Here is a 17,504-nt window from a genome sequence, read left to right as displayed (position 1 = left end):
CCTCCTCCTCCTCCTCCGTTCCTGCCCCTCTCCTGCCTCTGGCCTCCCCTAGCTTTTGCCGGCTCTTCCCTCTCTCGGGCTGCAGCTTTTGTACTCTGTCAAGCCGTATTGATGTTGTTTGCTGATATATCCGTGTTAGATGGCTGTAAAATCTGACAGTTGGCTTCATTTCCCCCCCTCCCCCTCCCTTCCTGTAGACAACAGAGAATTACTTGGGGAGCTGGACGGGATCGATGTGCTGCTTCAGCAGTTATCCGTGAGTAATTCGCTGCCATTGCGTCTGCCAGTGAGAGCCACAGAGCCAGGCTGGAGACTTGGGGTGGGCGTGGGAGGAGGAGGAGAGGAGAGAGGCTGGCACTGACCCTTCTGCAGGGGGGGGTACATGGAGGCATTGCGTGATGAGATGCTCCCCAACACAGAAGTCTTCCTGCATACAGGAAACTAGCAGGTCTGCAGAAATATTCTGGCCTAGCCTCCCACTTGATATTCCATGGGAGTTGTGTTTTTTAAAAAATACTCAAGGTTTTGGTCCTTTCTTCTTGCACAAGCATTTGGTCACATGCGCTCCGCGCCCCCCCCCACCCCAACCCCTCCGTCCTAAAAGAACTGGGCAGGTTTAGCCTGGAGAAGAGAAGATTGAGGGGAGACATGAGAGCACTCTTCAAATACTTAAAAGGTTGTCACACAGAGGAGGGCCAGGATCTCTTCTCGATCCTCCCAGAGTGCAGGACACGGAATAACGGGCTCAAGTTAAAGGAAGCCAGATTCCAGCTGGACATCAGGAAAAACATCCTGACTGTTAGAGCAGTACGACAATGGAACCAGTGACTTAGGGAGGTTGTGGGCTCTCCCACACTAGAGACCTTCAAGAGGCAGCTGGACAACCCTCTGTCAGGGTTGCTTTAGGGTGGATTCCTGCATTGAGCAGGGGGATGGACTTGATGGTCTTGTAGGTCCCTTCCAGATCTGCTATTCTATGATTCTATGAAATGGTACAGCCCAGGCACAGGTTGAGAAGGCCGCATCCAGCAGTAGCATGGAAATTCACCCTGGTGGTGGTGGATGTGGTTGACGATCATAGAATCATAGAACAGCATAGAACAACAGAAGGGGCCTAAAGGGCCATGGAGTCCAACCCCCTGCTCAATGCAGGAATCCACCCTAAAGCATCCCTGACAGATGGTTGTCCAGCTGCCTTTGAAGGCCTCCAGTGTGGAGAAGGATGGAGAAGCCACGCCCATTGCATGGTGACTCTGTGCACGGAGGCTGCTGTGTTTGTGGGTTCTCCTTCCGCTGACAGTAATGTGCGAAGCCCCTTGGGAGAGTTAGGCCTAAGTTTGGGGAACACAGAGGGAGGCCGCTTGTCAGCCCAATAGCTTAAAGGAGGAGGTCATCAAACCGCCAGCCTTAGAGTATGTGGGCACAGCCAGGTCATTGCAGGATAAATGACAACTAGGGAATAAAAGCGGCAGCCATGGAGATGAGAGCTTGGGTTTTATCAACGTTTAGCTGCCTCCTGCCTCAGTGCATGGCCTGTGCAGTGCATCAAGCTCACCAACATCTCAGCCCCTCCCCCTGCCGTCCCCAGTAGATTCCAGAGTCGCCTGCTTTGACGGCTAGGTCTCCCTCCTCGTACTGAATCCACAGTGTGCCTTTTGTAAAACTGCCGGCAGGAAGCCTCTTCCAGGGCCCCCTCGTGGTGTTGGGCGACGCATGAACCAGCCCCAGGTCGTTCATACGTTTCATAACGTGCGCCTGAGTCCCCTGGGAAGCCCTTCCTGCGGTCCCCAAGAGTCCCTTCCTCAGTGCACAGTCAATAGCGGAGGCCAGATTTGTAGTGGGGAATTCCGTCAGGGGGGTTCTTTGGCCCAGCAGGCTGTGACGCCTTCTGTCTCCCTCTTCGTGCAGGTGTTCAAGCGCCACAACCCAAACACGGCCGAGGAGCAGGAGATGATGGAGAACCTCTTTGACTCCCTTTGCTCCTCGCTGATGCTGAGCTCCAACCGGGAGCGCTTCCTGAAAGGGGAGGGGCTGCAGCTGATGAACCTCATGCTCAGGTGAAGACCGGGGTGGCTCAGCCACTGTGCCTGGCCTCTGGGGGCTGTGAAGGCTTCCCACCAGCCCCAGGCATAGAACCCAGGTGTCGGGTAGGGAACTCAAGGGCAAAAGGGACGTTCTCTCAAGGAAGCTTGATGGATGAGCTGATCTTTCACACCCAGGATCAAGGCCAGGGCTGGTACATTCGGTGGCTCTTCCATTCTCCACACGGTGGTCCAGGGGCTGTGCAAAGTGTGTCGCAGCCCGGGCTTCACAGTCCAAGAGAGAGAGAGAGAGAGAGAGAGAGAGAGAGAGAGAGAGAGCTTAAAAGTATGGCACCTCTCCCTGGCCTACCAGTTGCCAGCACATTTCTCTGCCGTACAAGTAAAACCGTGGAGAGATGTTTTGCCACACAGTGATTATGACTTGGTAACGTCTCCACGAGCCACGCACCACAGCGTTGACGGTCTGATCAGGCCCAGAGAACATCACTTGTTGCATTTCGCTTTGGGGAAAGAATGGCCTGATCTGTCACATTCACTTGAAGCTAGTGTGGCAGAATCCACCTGCTTGCCACTGCCTACACCAGGGGTGGGCAATCTGCAGCCTTCCAGATGTTTTGGCTTACAACTCCCATCCGCCACGGCCTGTTTTACGCTGTTTTACGCTGTACAGCACCATGTACATAGATGGTGCTATATAAATAATAATAATAATAATAATAATAATAATAATAATAATAATAATAATAATGGCCAGCATCAAGAGATAATGGACTTCTAGCCAAAACATCCGGAGGGCCCTGATGTACACCTTTGCCCTGATAAGACCCATGTGGGTGTGACCTTGTCTCGCTTGGGCGTCTTCTCAGTCTGTAGCACCCGGAGAATCTGGTTGTGCAGCAGTTCTTTGGCTGGCGATCCCTCTGGTGTGCTTGGTCCCAGTCTGGCAGGCAACTGGCACGATCCCCAGGCCTTCAAGTGCTCAGCCTAGCCAGACATGCTGACTCTGAGGGGCAGGGTTGGCGTGTGGCCATTCGGTCTGGGAAGCATCTTTCACAGTGTTGCACCGTGTCCTGCTTGTTCATCCCTGGCCGGTGGCTGGTTGGCCGCAGTGTGAACAGAGTGCTGGACCAGATGGACTCTTGGTCTGATCCAGCCGGGCTCTTCTTAGGATCTTAATGTGTCTTCTCAAGCTCTTCCAGAGGACCTCACAATCCCCGCCTTCCTCTGCCTGCCAGTCAGCAGGAAAGCAAGACGTGGGGACCATCGTCGGTCCATCGTCGGTCACTGCAGAACCGGCTGGCAGAGAAGGCACAGCTGGGGACTGGGCTGAAGGTGACACTCATTTGGAGACTTCCTTTTGTCCAGTGCCAACGCCTGTTCCACTGCCCACCTCTTGGCCAAAGCTTGAAAGCCAGAAATGCACAAACTTGGGGTCCGTGCAGGGCAGTGTGGTTATACTGAGTGGTGGGGGAGGGGGGTTGGCATGTTGGGCTGAAGACCTCCCTTCATGGGACCCGTACTCCGATCCCTGTGGTGCGCTGGTAGCAAACCTCAACGGCATCCCTCTTACCCACTTCCCCTCTGGCGTGTATTTCATAGAATCATAGAATAGCAGAGCTGGAAGGGGCCTACAAGGCCATCGAGTCCAACCCCCTGCTCAATGCAGGAATCCACCCTAAAGCATCCCTGACAGATGCTTGTCCAGCTGCCTCTTGAAGGCCTCGAGTGTGGGAGAGCCCACAGCCTCCCTAGGTCACTGGTTCCATTGTCGTACTGCTCTGAAAGTCAGGAAGTTTCCACCTGTCTTATTCAGTGTGTTTGATCCTAGCTGTGGATCTTGTCCATGCCGGAGGCAATCTATGTACTGTATTGTATTCCTTTATTTACAGTCAACAGACCAATATAAAACAAGAAGATACACCATTATATAAAACAATACAGAGTAGGGATAAAAAGAAGGAGTGTTACAAAATCACTAAAGATACTAGATGGTTATTTGTTGGTTTCTGAAAAGGGAACAGAATTGGGTTATTGGGGCCTAGCATAGTGAAAAAGGGAGGGATATATAGATAATAAAATTGCTAATCTGTGCATTTAAACGCAATCAACATCCATAAGCGATCTGGTGCGGATGGCCAAATTCAGGAATTTGGCCACCTGCTCAGTGGTAGATTTACTGGAGCCCTGAAGTAGACTAATCAGGAGTGACTCAGGGGATCGTCCAGGGAGACGTTGCATAATAGGACATAATAGGTCTTTTCTTGCCTGTTGGTAAAAATTGCAATGGAAGAGCACATGCAAAATGGATTCCACCTCGATGTTATTACATGGGCAGTATCTGTTTTTGGATGGAATTTTCTTATATCTGCCCTCCAGCAACTTGGAGGGGAGGACGTTAAATCTTGCTAGGGTGAATGCTTTCCTGTATTTGGGAATGGTTAACCAACCCAGGTATGGCATTCCGTCTTTGCAAGAAGGGACTGGGAGACCCAATGATTGGGGGGAACATGGTCCCCAGGCAGTTCCCCGGAGCTCTTGGTGGTCTATATCCAGTAGTCTCTGTTTGGTGATCTGTTTAGCGCTGTCCAAGTCCAGAGATAGCAGGAAAAAAGGGGATAGCCCTATTGAGGTTACTTTTTGCACCACTGCCCTAGACCAGTGAGATTCGGAGGGTTCTAACAGGACTTTGGTAACCAAGGAGTTGGGGGTGAGCGTTAGGTGACAGCGGAGCCAGTAGTGTATGGTGAATATCCAAGCTTGGCATTTAAGTGTACTTAGTCCAGCCTCCAAGTTGAGGGCAGCACCAGAAACACATCTAGGGACTTCAAATATAAGCCTGAGGTAGAGATGTTGCACTCCTTCAAGAGAACTTTTGAAGTGTGGGAACCATATTGGAGCTCCAAATAGAGTCTGAGACACTATTTTAGCTTTGTAAACCTGGATGGCTGCCGGTAGATATTTCCCACCTTTCGCATAGAAGAATCGTGATAACGCACCAATAGTTTGTTCAGCTTTACTCTTGGTGCCGGAGGCAACCGTTCTGGAGGCTTTCGATGGCTGCTAGCTAAGGGTTGCTCGGGAGTCCCGTGAAGGGACACTCTGCACGAGGGCAGGCGCTTCGTGGTTCCCCCAAATTCCCTCGAATGCTTCTGAGGTGATGCCTCTTCCCCGCCCCACCAAACCGAGCAGTGGCCTTCGTGAAACGGCCTCCACGCCTTTCACGCCTCCGTTGCGTTGCACCCCCTCCGTCCAGGCCCTCCCTCAACCCCCCGGCCCCCGCCAACGCCCCCGGGTGGCGTTCCCCTTCCCCCAGCTGCCTTGGAAGGACTTGCTCTCGCCTTGCAGCTTTCCCTGGGTGGGCTGCGCTGAGCCGCACGGAGAGGTGCCTTGCGAGCAGCAGCCAGAGATGATCTATTCCTGCAGACTAAGGCTGGGTAATGCGCAGCAGCAGCAGCAGCAGGGAACTGAATAAATAACCAGAAACATGGATTATTCAGATAGGAGTGCTGAGTTTTCTTTAGGCTAATTAAAGCAAAGCTGCAAAGCTCTGAGACCACGGGCACGAGGGAAGCTCCCTCCGCCTCCTAGATTTCCTGTCCTTTTCTCCTCTGAATGCTCAGCTGCTCAGCTAGCCTGGCAGAACTAATTACCTGGAGTCCTCGAGCCATATGGGTGGGACCTTGCATTTTAATTTTTTTTTAATGGTGTGTCCCCCCCCTTCTTTTTGGGGGCTGTGCTGTTTACCATTCTTCTCTTCCCTGGTCCCAGCTGGCAAATGATGACAAGGAGAAAACGTCTCCCTGGACGTGGCTGCATTTAAAAGGAGTTCTGAAGGACAAAGCTTGAATAAACCAGCAACCCCATCTGTTGCTGCTACTGAATTAGCTCTGAAAAACAGGGGGTTCTGCCCCCTCTCCCTGATGGGTGAGGAGGGGTTGGCAAAAGAGAGAACGCTGTGCAGCCAGCCCCTCTGCCTGCCCCGATGCACACCGTTCCCCCCTCGCCTCCCCCTGGGCCTGTGGCAGTTTGCTACGTTTATGGTCCTTGGGGTGACGCATGGTCTGAACCTCCAAATGTTGAGAGCAGCACCTTAAGTTACCTGCTACCGTGAGCATAGTCTTGACCGGGGTGGTGGTGAGGTGCAAAGGTGTGACCGTCTGGCCTCCATCAAAGGCCTCCACCCACTGAGTCCTTCAGGTCATGCCGATAGCTGCTCAGCAGACTTATTGCAGAGACTCTGGAAGCAGCAAATAGTAGACGACCCACAGGAGTCTCCGGCCTGATCCGTCAGATGCAGTTTTGCTGCGATCGGTTACTAATGGTGTCAGTCCGCTTTTAGGCTGCTGCAATGTGCTCAGTATTGAGCTACCTTTGGAGCCTGTTTGGAAGTTTTAACACGTGCAAAATGCTGTGGGCAGCTGCATCGTGGCTCAGCTACGCGGGTTGCTACCTGGCTTCTGGGCACAATTTAAAATGCTGTTCCTGTGCATGTTGAGAGGCATCTTCATCCATGTGCCCCTCCCCATTTCCGCAGATCAGGCGGTGAGATCCTGGGCCAAATGTCCCCTTTCACTCAGGTATAGTTGGCAGGGGCACGGCATAGAGCTTTTTCATTACTGGCACCCATTCTGTGGGACGTTGTTCCTTAGAAGGGTCACCTGGCACTTTCCCTCTGGTTACTCTTCAAATACTTAAAAGGTTGTCACACAGAGGAGGGCCAGGATCTCCTCTCGATCCTCCCAGAGTGCAGGACACGGAATAATGGGCTCAAGTTAAAGGAAGCCAGATTCCGTCTGGACATCAGGAAAAACTTCCTGACTGTTAGAGCAGTACGACAATGAAACCAGTGACCTAGGGAGGTGGTGGGCTCTCCCACACTAGAGGCCTTCAAGAGGCCTAAGAATAATGTCAGATGAATAAACAGAATAGCTGGGGTAGCTCTTGGCTTATGCAGCAAGAGTTGAGGGGCTTTACCCTCAGATCACCTTCCTGCGGATTGGATCATAAATAGGTTCCTTACACAGGAGAGAAGCCCGAGCCACGGAGGAGCTGAGATTACTCGCATATGTGCATTCCCATTGTTGGGCTGAGTTGGGTGCAAGGCTGTCTGTCTTGGAAATCGCCTGGCCTGCAAATTAGCAGGTTTGCTTTTCTCTCTTTCTCTCTTTCTCTCTTTCTTTCTTTCTTTTTTTCTTTCTTTCTTTCTTATCTGTTTTATGTACATTGCCCAATAATGGAAGCTTTCTGGGCGGTTTGCAATAAGAGTTAAAAAGAATCAAATTTAGTTTCTAGCTGGTGACCTCCCAACTGGAGGTTTAGAAATGTCACATCCAATTAAGGTCTCTCTCCAAGCACAATTCAATTCCTTCACAGATCGGAGCTGCCTGAGGCTTCCATGAGAGAAAGTGAGGTTCCCCTCTTTCCCTGCGGAAAGAGAGAGAGAGAGAGAGAGAATTGCACTGTCATATTCCTTGGGAACATTGACACGAGACGCATTGTCTGTTTCCTGTGTAGGAAGAAGCCCCCACCCCACCCCGCTTTCTCTTAGGGACCGCTCGGGGAGGCCCCTCCTGTATTTACGGCAAGAGGAGAGAGAGCTTGGCTTGTTTTTTAAGTGCACGTGAAACTGAATGGATTGAGGAAAATGGGTACGCAAACCTTTTTACGGCACAAGTGGGCAGGTCTCTGCCGTGCAGCTGTTCGCGGTGGCTTTCCTTGCCCCGTGCAGAGGTGTCTGCTGACGGCCCAGCACAAGCAAGCAGGCATGCGGAATAAAAGACGCGTCTGTTGACGTGCAGAGTGCAGTGCAGCAGCCTCCGCGCCCTCTTTCATTACTCCTCCGGTTTCCATGTCACATCAGCTCCTTGGAAACTCAAAATTAATGTGTATCTACTGAAATACTCTTTTATTAGCAGCTTCATGCTGTGTTTGCCTAGCGGAATCAGATGCTCACTCCAGCTCTTGTAATGCATCCTTCTGGAAGCGTGAGAGTCCTTTGGTTGAAGCACCTGTTCCCCGGGCCTTTAGGGGGGGGGGGTGTGCCTTCCTCTTTGGTAGAAGATCCGATGCGTTCAGGGTCTCATTGGGGCCTTGGGGCCTCCCCCCTGAATGGTGGCCCGGATGTGCGGCAGGAAAATGTGCAATGCACCAATGGGGAACGGCCATCCAGCCGGCCTAACCTGGCTCGTGTCGCTCCCTGATCTGGTCTGCGAAGCCTCTCCAGGGTGGGCCCGCCCCTTCCCATCGCCACGCCCCCTTCCCATCACCACGCCCCCTTGCCTTTTCTCCGGATTTTGCTCTTTCGTTTTGTCCCCCAAGCGCTCATTGTTCCCGCACATTTGGTCTTTTGCTGGCCTTGGACAGCCTTTCTGGTCCACCTTTCCAGAGCACTTTGATGTTTTCCAGAGGTTTCCATTTGTTATTTATTTATTTATTTATTTATTTATTTATTTATTTATTACATTTCTATACCACCCAATAGCCGGAGCTATTTTATGGAGCTACATCAGGGCTGTAGAATCATTGAATAGTAGAGTTGGAAGGGGCCAATACGGCCACCCATTGCAACCCCCTGCCCAACGTAGGTTAACTTCAGGACCTGAGTGTCAGGTTTGTGTTTGGTTTGGGCTTGAATTTTTGGGGTGGTGCCTGCAAATGTGCAAGAGTTGCATTTCTGCCACCACTGGAACATGCTGCCGCTACCGCGCTGAGAACTCCCCCGAGAGAGCCACCTCCACGCTCAGTCTGCACAGCGAGTCACCCACCAAGCCCAACGTAGCTTCTCTCCCGCCCCTGCTCTCACTCACGTGCACCTTTCTTGCAGTCCTGGCCAGCTAGCAGAACCAGGAGGCCTCTTGACCCTGAGTGGGCTGCTGTTGGCTTGGTGGATCACAGGAGTTGTGCAGGAGGACTGGGGGCAATCAAGTCGTTTCCAGCCTTCTTAGGGCCCACTTCAGTCCTCATTTGCTGAAGCTCCCAGGCACTGGGATTTGAATTAGTTTCCACCCAAGGGAGGCTTCGGTAAGCCCAAGATGAGACTAAGATAAACTGCTTGCCCTCTAGTAGAATAAATATTTCAAATAAAATCAACCCGAGACGGTCCAGTCAAACAGCTATTGATCTCTAAAAGCCTGAACTTAAACCCAATGAATATTCCAGGGATCAGCTCCCTGCAACCTGCCTAAATGCTGATCAATATGCAATTACCTTCCCTCGAAAAGAGACCTTAAGTTCTCCAGCCAAATCCTGAACTTTATTTTTTTTTAGCCTTTTATTATTTTGACTCACAAGGTGAAGGAGAGTTGAAAGTGAGGAGGGGTGTGAGTGAGTGTGTCTGAGAAGTGTGTGTGTGTAGTACACATCACATATTCCTTGCTTTAAGAAGATTGAGGGGAGACATGATAGCACTCTTCAAATACTGAAAAGGTTGTCACACAAAGGAGGGCCAGGATCTCTTCTCGATTCTTCCAGAGTGCAGGACACGGAATAACGGGCTCAAGTTACAGGAAGCCAGATTCCAGCTGGACATCAGGAAAAACTTCCTGACTGTTAGAGCAGTACGACAATGGAATCAGTTGCCTGGTGAGGTTGTGGGCTCTCCCACCCTAGAGGCCTTCAAGAGGCAGCTGGACAACCATCTGTCAGGGATGCTTTAGTGTGGATTGCTGCATTGAGCAGGGGGTTGGACTCGATGGCCTTAGAGACCCCTTCCAACTCTACTATTCTATGATTCTATGACTATGCTCCATTGAGCTTCCAAAATGTAACCTGTTGAATTTGTTGCCTGCCATCTGATGCTATTCAAACGGGCTTCTGATAAGGTTGATGATATTATTATTATTATTATTATTATTATTATTATTATTATCATCATCATCATCATCATCATCATCATCATCATCATCATCATCTTTAAATGCCTAGAATTTCATGTTTTAAGGGAACTGTGCAAGCATGGGCTATGGCTTGCAGAATACCTGGGAATTGACAGAGGGTGGGTTAGTTTGAAATGTTTTTTTATGGCCTCATTATTTCTCCCCTGAAACATTCAGAACTGCCAGCTGTCAGAGGCTCTGTTGAATGCGTCTGATGGAATGAGAAGCCAGGGTTGGGAGAAGAGGACTTTTTAGTAGAAAACGGCCCTCTGGGATGCACGAGCGGCTGGGCAGGAGGCTGTGGGGTGTCGGCGATTTATAGGAATGTTTTTTGCGTCACGTGTAGCGCTGGGTTGGGGTTTGCTTTTCAATATGTTTTAGCTGACTCGAATCTCTCAGGATATAAACAAGAATGGATAGATTGGCAAGGAGTGACAATTCCCTCCGTGCTTAATTTTCAAACCACTGTGAAGCGCTCGTGGTGATGACTTCTCTAATTGGAGTCCCTCCATCCCTCCCTATGCAAAAATGGCACGCACACCATTATTCTTTTGGGTACCAAAAAAGGCCATTGAGGTGTCCCTATTTATTTATTTATTTATTGCATCTCTATACCACCCAATGGCCAAAGCTCTCTGGGCGGTTCAGAAAAATTAAAACCATGAAGACTGTTCAAAGTATAAAGCAAACAACAGCATAAAAACAGCATAAAAGTACAATATAAAAGCACAACCGGAATTAAAACGAGCAGCAATGCAGAGATTAATGCAGATTTAAAATACAGATTTAAAACAGCAAAGTTTTTTTTAAAAACCTAAGATGACAAACTCCTTTTCTGTAATGTGCCTCTACCCTATAATGTAGTGGCTAGAGCATTGGACTCTGGGGAGACCTGGGTTCAAATGTGTTTGATTCTTCTAAAGCAGCCGTGGGCAGATTTCAGGCCTGCCAGTTCTCCTCTGGATTTGGGTTTTGTTTTGTTTTTCAACTAGAAACCCAAGATGCACCAGCCAGAGCCAAGTACAAAAGAAATTTACTTAAAGAACAAGTTGCCTCTGAGTACACTTTAAGCCCTGGGGGTTGTTTTCAGTATTGGAGCTGAACTGAGCTTAAACAAATGTCCACTCCTGATTATCCCAAGCTTTCTTCATTTCAGCAGCCTAATTTAGGCAAGCAAAGTCATGCTGCTGTTGCTTCTGTTAAGAAATTGGGTGTCAGAAACCTCTGCCAGTCAGAAGTGTTTACCAATCACCCAGAGATCTCCCCGTGCTTCCAGACCTTCCACTCCTGTTTTTGATAGAATCATAGAATAGTAGCGTTGGAAGGGGCCTACAAGGCCATCAAGTCTAACCCCCTGCTCAATGCAGGAATCCACCCTAAAGCATCCCTGACAGATGCTTGTCCAGCTGCCTCTCGAAGGCTTCTAGTGTGGGAGAGCCCTCAACCTCCCTAGGGAACTGGTTCCATTGTCATACTGCTCTAACAGGAATATTTTCCTGATGTCCAGCCGGAATCTGGCTTCCTTTAACTTGAGCCCGTTATTCCGTGTCCTGCACTCTGGGAGGATCGAGAAGAGATCCTGGCCCTCCTCTGTGTGACAACCTTTCAAGTATTTGAAGAGTGCTCTCATGTCTCCCCTCCGTCTTCTCTTCTCCAGGCTCAACCTGCCCAGTTCTTTCAGTCTCTCTTCCTAGGGCTTTGTTTCCAGACCCCTGATCATCCTGGTTGCCCTCCTCTGGGTTTTGTCTGCTTCTACAGACCTACGATCTGACGGACACACGGGGTGTTCCTTGCAACACATGGCTGGCCCCTCTGCGGCCTCGATCCTCTTCCCTCACAGCCCCTCGGCTTCCTTCCACTTATGACAAGCAGGATGTCTGTGTTCTGTTTCTCCCTTTGGAAGTGCAGCTCCCCCCTCCGTTCCCACCAAGAAGGCAGGTTAAGGAGCGGATCCCGCCTTGTTGGCCTTGGTGGGAGGCTGCGCTGGTCTTCTAGCTTTCTGTTGTGTGGGAAGGGATCAGTGTTGACTCAGAAGAGGCTGCCAAGATTTGTTCTCTCTTTCTTCCCTTCCTCTCATCTGTTCATGTTCCAGTTCAAGCATCCCAGCGGCTGTTCTTTCAGTTTATGTTTCAGGATGTTGTTTCTGAAAATGCAACGCCCTCCCCGAACAAATTGGGAGCTATGCGCTGCTGAATGGAGCTGCGTCGGCTATCAAATGCCTGCTTCTTGCATTCCTTTTATTGGCATGAGTTACAAACACACGTCCACAGCGGCGTTTTGCAGCAGCATTTCACGCGGTGGCTGTTCCGTTCCTTGCCCCACCTGCCGCCAGCAGCAGTTGTGGCAAAGCAGCAAATCCGGCTTCATTTGCTAACGTACGTTGTGCATTCGTAGGCCAAAGCTCCTGTCCACCGGAACAGCCTGCAAGTGCGAAATAAGTGGCTACTAAGCAGCCCTTGGGGGAAATCGTTTGGACGCATCCAGCAGGAGGTCCTCCTCTGTGAGAACCATTGAAATGAATGGGAGCTGTGCAAGAACTAGGCTCCTTTCAGAAGACCTTACTGAGAAGAACATGCTCTTACCGGAAAGCACATTTGGCTTGGAACCATGCCCTGCCTTGTGGGTCCCTGGCCGATGGCTGGTTGGCCATTGTGTGAACAGAGCCCTGGACTAGATGGACCCTGGGTCTGATCCAGCCTCAAGGCTCTTCTGGTGTTCTTACCAGCAATAATGGCGAAGGTGCTACAACGAGAAACCAAAATAATCCAAGGGGATGGAATAAGCGCCTTCCTTGTGAGGGAGAAAAGGCTAAAGCGTTTGGTGCTTTCTTTGGGCGGGGGCGGGCATGACAGGGGGTTCTGCAGTTCTGCACAGTGTGGAGAAAGTGCATCGAGAGTGTTCTTCACTGCCTCCCAATATAAGAACTTGGGATCACCCAGTGAAACGGATGGAGCAGTAGGTTTAGAACACCTAAAAGCACAAGGTGGAATTAATGCGTGGCCTTCGCTGCCACAGGACCTGGCGCTGGTACGGCCGCTAGTTGAGATGGGCCCCAAAGGGGGTCGGGGGTTGCTATTCGCCAGGATAGTGAAATGCAACCTGCAGCCTGCCCCTGCCTAGGAACCTCGGGGCTTGTGGGGGGGGGGGGGCTTGGGGGCGCTGCTGCCTTCCTGCTCTGTTTGCAGGCTTCCCAGAAGCCTCTGGTTGGACGCTGTGAGAAGTAGGAGGTGGGACAAGACGGCTCTTTGGTCTTGCCCAGCAGGGCCGCTTCTGTCGACTTGGCGTAATTATCTGTTGCCCGGGGAAGTGGTGCTGGCAGAAGCACCGTTTCCCTCACGGCTGGGATAATACGAAGCGCCACTCCACACACTTCATGGACTTGAGAAGGAAGTGTAGCGTTGGGTCACAGCTGAAAGCAGCGTTTCCCTTTCCCCTTCCTCTCCGCTCCTGCTTATTTGCGCACATGTGTAGCTGTCATACAAGAAATATGAAACGTTATTAGCGGATCGATACCCTCTGAGTAGGGAGTGTTTTTCCCCTTGACATATCCATTTGCGCCTCATTCCTCTTGCTAGTTACAGTGATGGGAGGGGGAGCTGGGGGGCCTGTGCACAAAAGGTCAATAAAACAACACGAACGGCCCTCGAACACCTTGCGCAGAATAAATACGCACCACGTTTCAAGTATGAAAATTTGTCAGTTGTGCCTTAACTTCAGTGCGGGTCCCTTATTGGGGATAAGGTTTGTAGGAGCCCATTTGGACTTTGGAAAAAGGAATCATAGAATAGCAGAGTTGCAAGGGGCCCACAAGGCCATCGAGTCCAACCCCCTGCTCAATGCAGGAATCCACCCTAAAGCATCCCTGACAGATGGTTCTCCAGCTGCCTCTGGAAGGCCTCTAGTGTGGGAGAGCCCACAACCTCCCTAGGTAGCTGATTCCATTGTCGTACTGCTCTAACAGTCAGGAAGTTTTCCCTGATGTCCAGCTGGAATCTGGCTTCCTGTAACTTGAGCCCATTATTCCGTGTCCTGCACTCTGGGAGGATCGAGAAGAGATCCTGGCCCTCCTCTGTGTGACAACCTTTTAAGGATTTGAAGAGTGCCATCATGTCTCCCCTCCATCTTCTCTTCCCTCCATCTTCTCTTCTCCAGGCTAAACATGCCCAGTTCTTTCAGTCTCTCTTCCTAGGGCTTTGTTTCCAGACCCCTGATCATCCTGGCTGCCCTCCTCTGAACACGGGAGCTGGTTCCCATTTCATCACTCGCTTTCTCTCAAGAGGCTAGCCTACAAAATCCAGCTGTGGAAGAGAAAGAGGCCCAACGCCAGCGCTAAGATGGTTGATGGCCGGGGCAGGGGTGGGGGCCGCGGCGGCAGCTCCTGGATGGACAGTTTGACTTGCCGTTGGGCGTCTCGGGTCCCGCCCCTGCCTTGTGCAAGTCTGGCCTGGTGGGTCTCTCCCTCCGCTTTGGTTTTGCCGTCCGTGAAATAGGAATCATGGCGGTCCAAACGGTGGGAGCAAGCACAGTAAGCCTGACAAAGCACTTAGCAAATGGGAAACGCCATCCAAATTAGTAGCCGCGCAAATGATGATTAATAGTGAGCGATCGTGGCGTGGAAAACACGTTAGCAGTTCGGCTGACGCCTTCGGCCAGTGTGGTTTCTTGCAGGTTTCTTATGCGTCGATGTTAACAGTTTCAGCAGCGGGGTGGGGGTGTTCCTTAAGGGGCAAGCGCACCTGTTTGTCAGGCAGTGCAAGAGAAATAAAGGAGGGAAATGCAGCTCAGATTCCTGACCTAAAACGGAGGGGGCCAGAACACTCTCCTTCCTGCAGCCTAGAATTTAATGTTGCAGCCAAGGAGCAGAGAACAGACTTTGTTTTGGGGGCAACGTGTGCTGCCCCCCCCCCCCCGCCCCGCTTCACTGACAGCCGTTCCTCTTTCCCAGGGAGAAGAAAATCTCCAGGAGCAGCGCCCTGAAAGTGCTGGATCACGCCATGATCGGGCCCGAGGGGGCCGACAACTGCCACAAATTCGTCGACATCCTCGGCCTTCGGACCATCTTCCCGCTCTTCATGAAGTCCCCAAAGAAGATGAAGAAGATTGGAACCTCGGAAAAGGAACACGAAGGTAGGCTTTAGCCGAAGCTCAGCCCTCCGCCTTTCCGGGAGCAAAAGGCTGGGCCCGTCCAGGCTTTGCGCGCCCCTCCCTCACCAGGCCACTGGCCCGGAATGCCTAAGCAGACCGGCCCGGTCAGTCACCGCGCACCGAGGCTGGGCTTGTTCGCAGCAGCTCCTCCTCAGCTGCCAGCGGGGCGGTTAATTAGCTCTTGCATATGCGCATGTGAGCCCGTTTGAAGCTGTCTCTTTGATGCCAAACTCTTTTGAAAAGAGTAATGAGCCAACTGCAAATGTCACCTCCAAAGCCGTGTTTTTCCTGGCTCCCGGCAACGAAGTGTGACGCGAACATCAGGCATTGCAGACACAGGCTCCTTGTGGGTCCCCGTGGCCTTCTCCCCGTTTCTCTCCGCTGCGCGGCCGCTCCCCAGGGAGGCCCGGCTTTGCGGAGGGAACCAGGACTCCCATTGACGCGATGGGCGGCTGCTTTCAGCGCTGTTTTCTCCTTCCGAGCGTGAGGAGGGGCCAGCAAGGAATACTGAACTCGCAGTCTGAGTCAGGCCATGAACAAAAGCAATGCACCTTTAACGAGGAAATCCCCGAGTATAGGCTTATTTGCTGCAGTGAAAAAGATATGCCCCCAAATCGGCAGCAGAATGCAAGCACCGTGGAATGCCGGCCTTGATTCCCCCGTCTTCTCCAGAGCACCATGAAAGGTGGCAATGTCTGATCAAGGTCTATTAGTGAACGTCCCTCTACTATCTATTCGCTACCGGGCCAGGTTTAAGGTTCTTGTACTTGTGTACAAAGCCCTAAACACCTTGGGACCAGGATACCTGAGAGAGCTCTGCCTTCTCCTTTACCAACCTGCCCAGTCACTGAGGTCATCCGAGGGCCTGCTCCTGGTGGTTCCACCTAGATCCATCCTCCGACTGGAATCCACCAGGGGAAGAGCCTTCGGCGTGGTGGCCCCCCTCCTGTGGAACTCCCTGCCTCTGGAGGTCAGGCAGGCGCCAACCTTGTACTCCTTTCGGCGCCTCCTGAAAACATCTTTATTCCAAGAAGCCTTTTCTTTAACATGCAGCCTTGGATTACTGTTATTGCTTCTTTAAAATTTTGTTTTAACTGTTTTATTGTGTTTTTATTTTCATTTTACCTTGTACACTGCTCCAAAATTTTTCAATGGGGAGCGGCATATAAATATTCTAAATAAATAAATAATAAATATCTAGTTCGTTATTTATTTATTTATTTATTTGTTACATTTATATACTGCCCCATAGCCAAAGCTCTCTGGGAGGTTTACAAAAGTTAAAAACAGTAAACATTAAAAGTATACAACATTTAAAAACATAAGAACAACAGTATAAAAACAACAGTATCCATTTAAAAACAACAGTTCTGGGGGTCTGTTAAAAAACAAACTTCGCGTTGTGAAATGGCGTTAACAACCATTCGTTGCTGTGTTTGACAGTGAATTGAAGCAGAGCTAAGCACTGCAGCTGGAAAGGTGGGTTTTTTGGGGGGTGGGGTGGGGTAAAGTATTTTCACTCAGTTCTCACATTTTAAACTTTTACGTGGCGATTAGCCCTTTGCATATTCACATTTGCAATTTCAAATGGTCTAGGCTTCGAAGTTATATTATAGCATGTCCGTGTTTGCGTGTCAAACTCTGGCAGCTGCGCCCAAGATTGGGCGTTAAAACCATAGAGTGAAGTTTTAAAATTGATTTATTTATTGCTTTTCTATACTGCCCAGTAGCCTAAGTTCAGACATCAGATTTCTGTTTTGGTTTTTTTTTAAACAGCTCACTTTTGCAATATTTTGAGTCCTCGCTCTGGATAAGGAGTTGTTTGAATATGGTTGGTGGTTGTTCTGGAATGTCTTCTCTTTGGGACCGGGAGAGTTCCTCAGGCCGAATTTGCACGTGGAAATTGCCATTTCGGAACCCAGCTTTCTCTGGTCTTGACTAAGCATCTGACTTTGAATGTACATAAGATGAAACGAAATTCCAACTACTGATGTATCTTTATAAAGAAACGTAGAGGCTGCTTTGGAGCAGCGCCTGGATTCTGCCCATAGAGCTTCGGCTACGTGGCGGGATGGAAATGCAATAAATAAATAATAAGAATTCCCCCTATTTCAACTCCTGCTTAGCAAGGCCAAAAGCTCCAGTCTGCAATCCAGTCTGAAGCGGCTGCTTTGGTGGTATCGGTGCAGACAGGAGCTTGCAGGGAGTCCTGTCTGCCAACACGGGAATCTGCCCGGCCCTTGGGGCTTGCTTAAAGCCCTTCTGGGTTACACAGAACGGCCACAGCTAGTCCCATCAGTGGCCTTGCAGAGGATAGCACTGGTCCACAGTTGGGGCCGTGGTATTATGTGACCCAGATTTGGGCCATTTATAATGCAATGAGATTCTTATGCCCCGTCCTGTTAGGTGTTCTGTTCCTGCCGCAGCTCTTAACATGGCCTTG

At 50.6% G+C, this 17,504-nt stretch overlaps 1 protein-coding gene across 1 annotated transcript in view; it reads left to right on the top strand.

The window, feature by feature from the left end:
- Positions 1-17,504, top strand: part of CTNNBL1 (catenin beta like 1) — a 124,061-nt gene that overhangs the window by 56,352 nt on the left and 50,205 nt on the right. The window contains exons 9-11 of the mRNA XM_063147497.1: positions 198-256; positions 1,909-2,057; positions 14,862-15,043. Of these exons, the coding sequence (XP_063003567.1) occupies positions 198-256; positions 1,909-2,057; positions 14,862-15,043 (390 nt within the window). The remainder of the gene's footprint in view (positions 1-197; positions 257-1,908; positions 2,058-14,861; positions 15,044-17,504) is intronic.

Source organism: Elgaria multicarinata, chromosome 1 (genome assembly GCF_023053635.1).
Source record: "Elgaria multicarinata webbii isolate HBS135686 ecotype San Diego chromosome 1, rElgMul1.1.pri, whole genome shotgun sequence".
Taxonomy (NCBI): Eukaryota; Metazoa; Chordata; class Lepidosauria; order Squamata; family Anguidae; genus Elgaria; species Elgaria multicarinata.
Note: the sequence above shows the minus strand (reverse complement) of the source record. Positions and strands in the feature narration are given on the sequence as shown.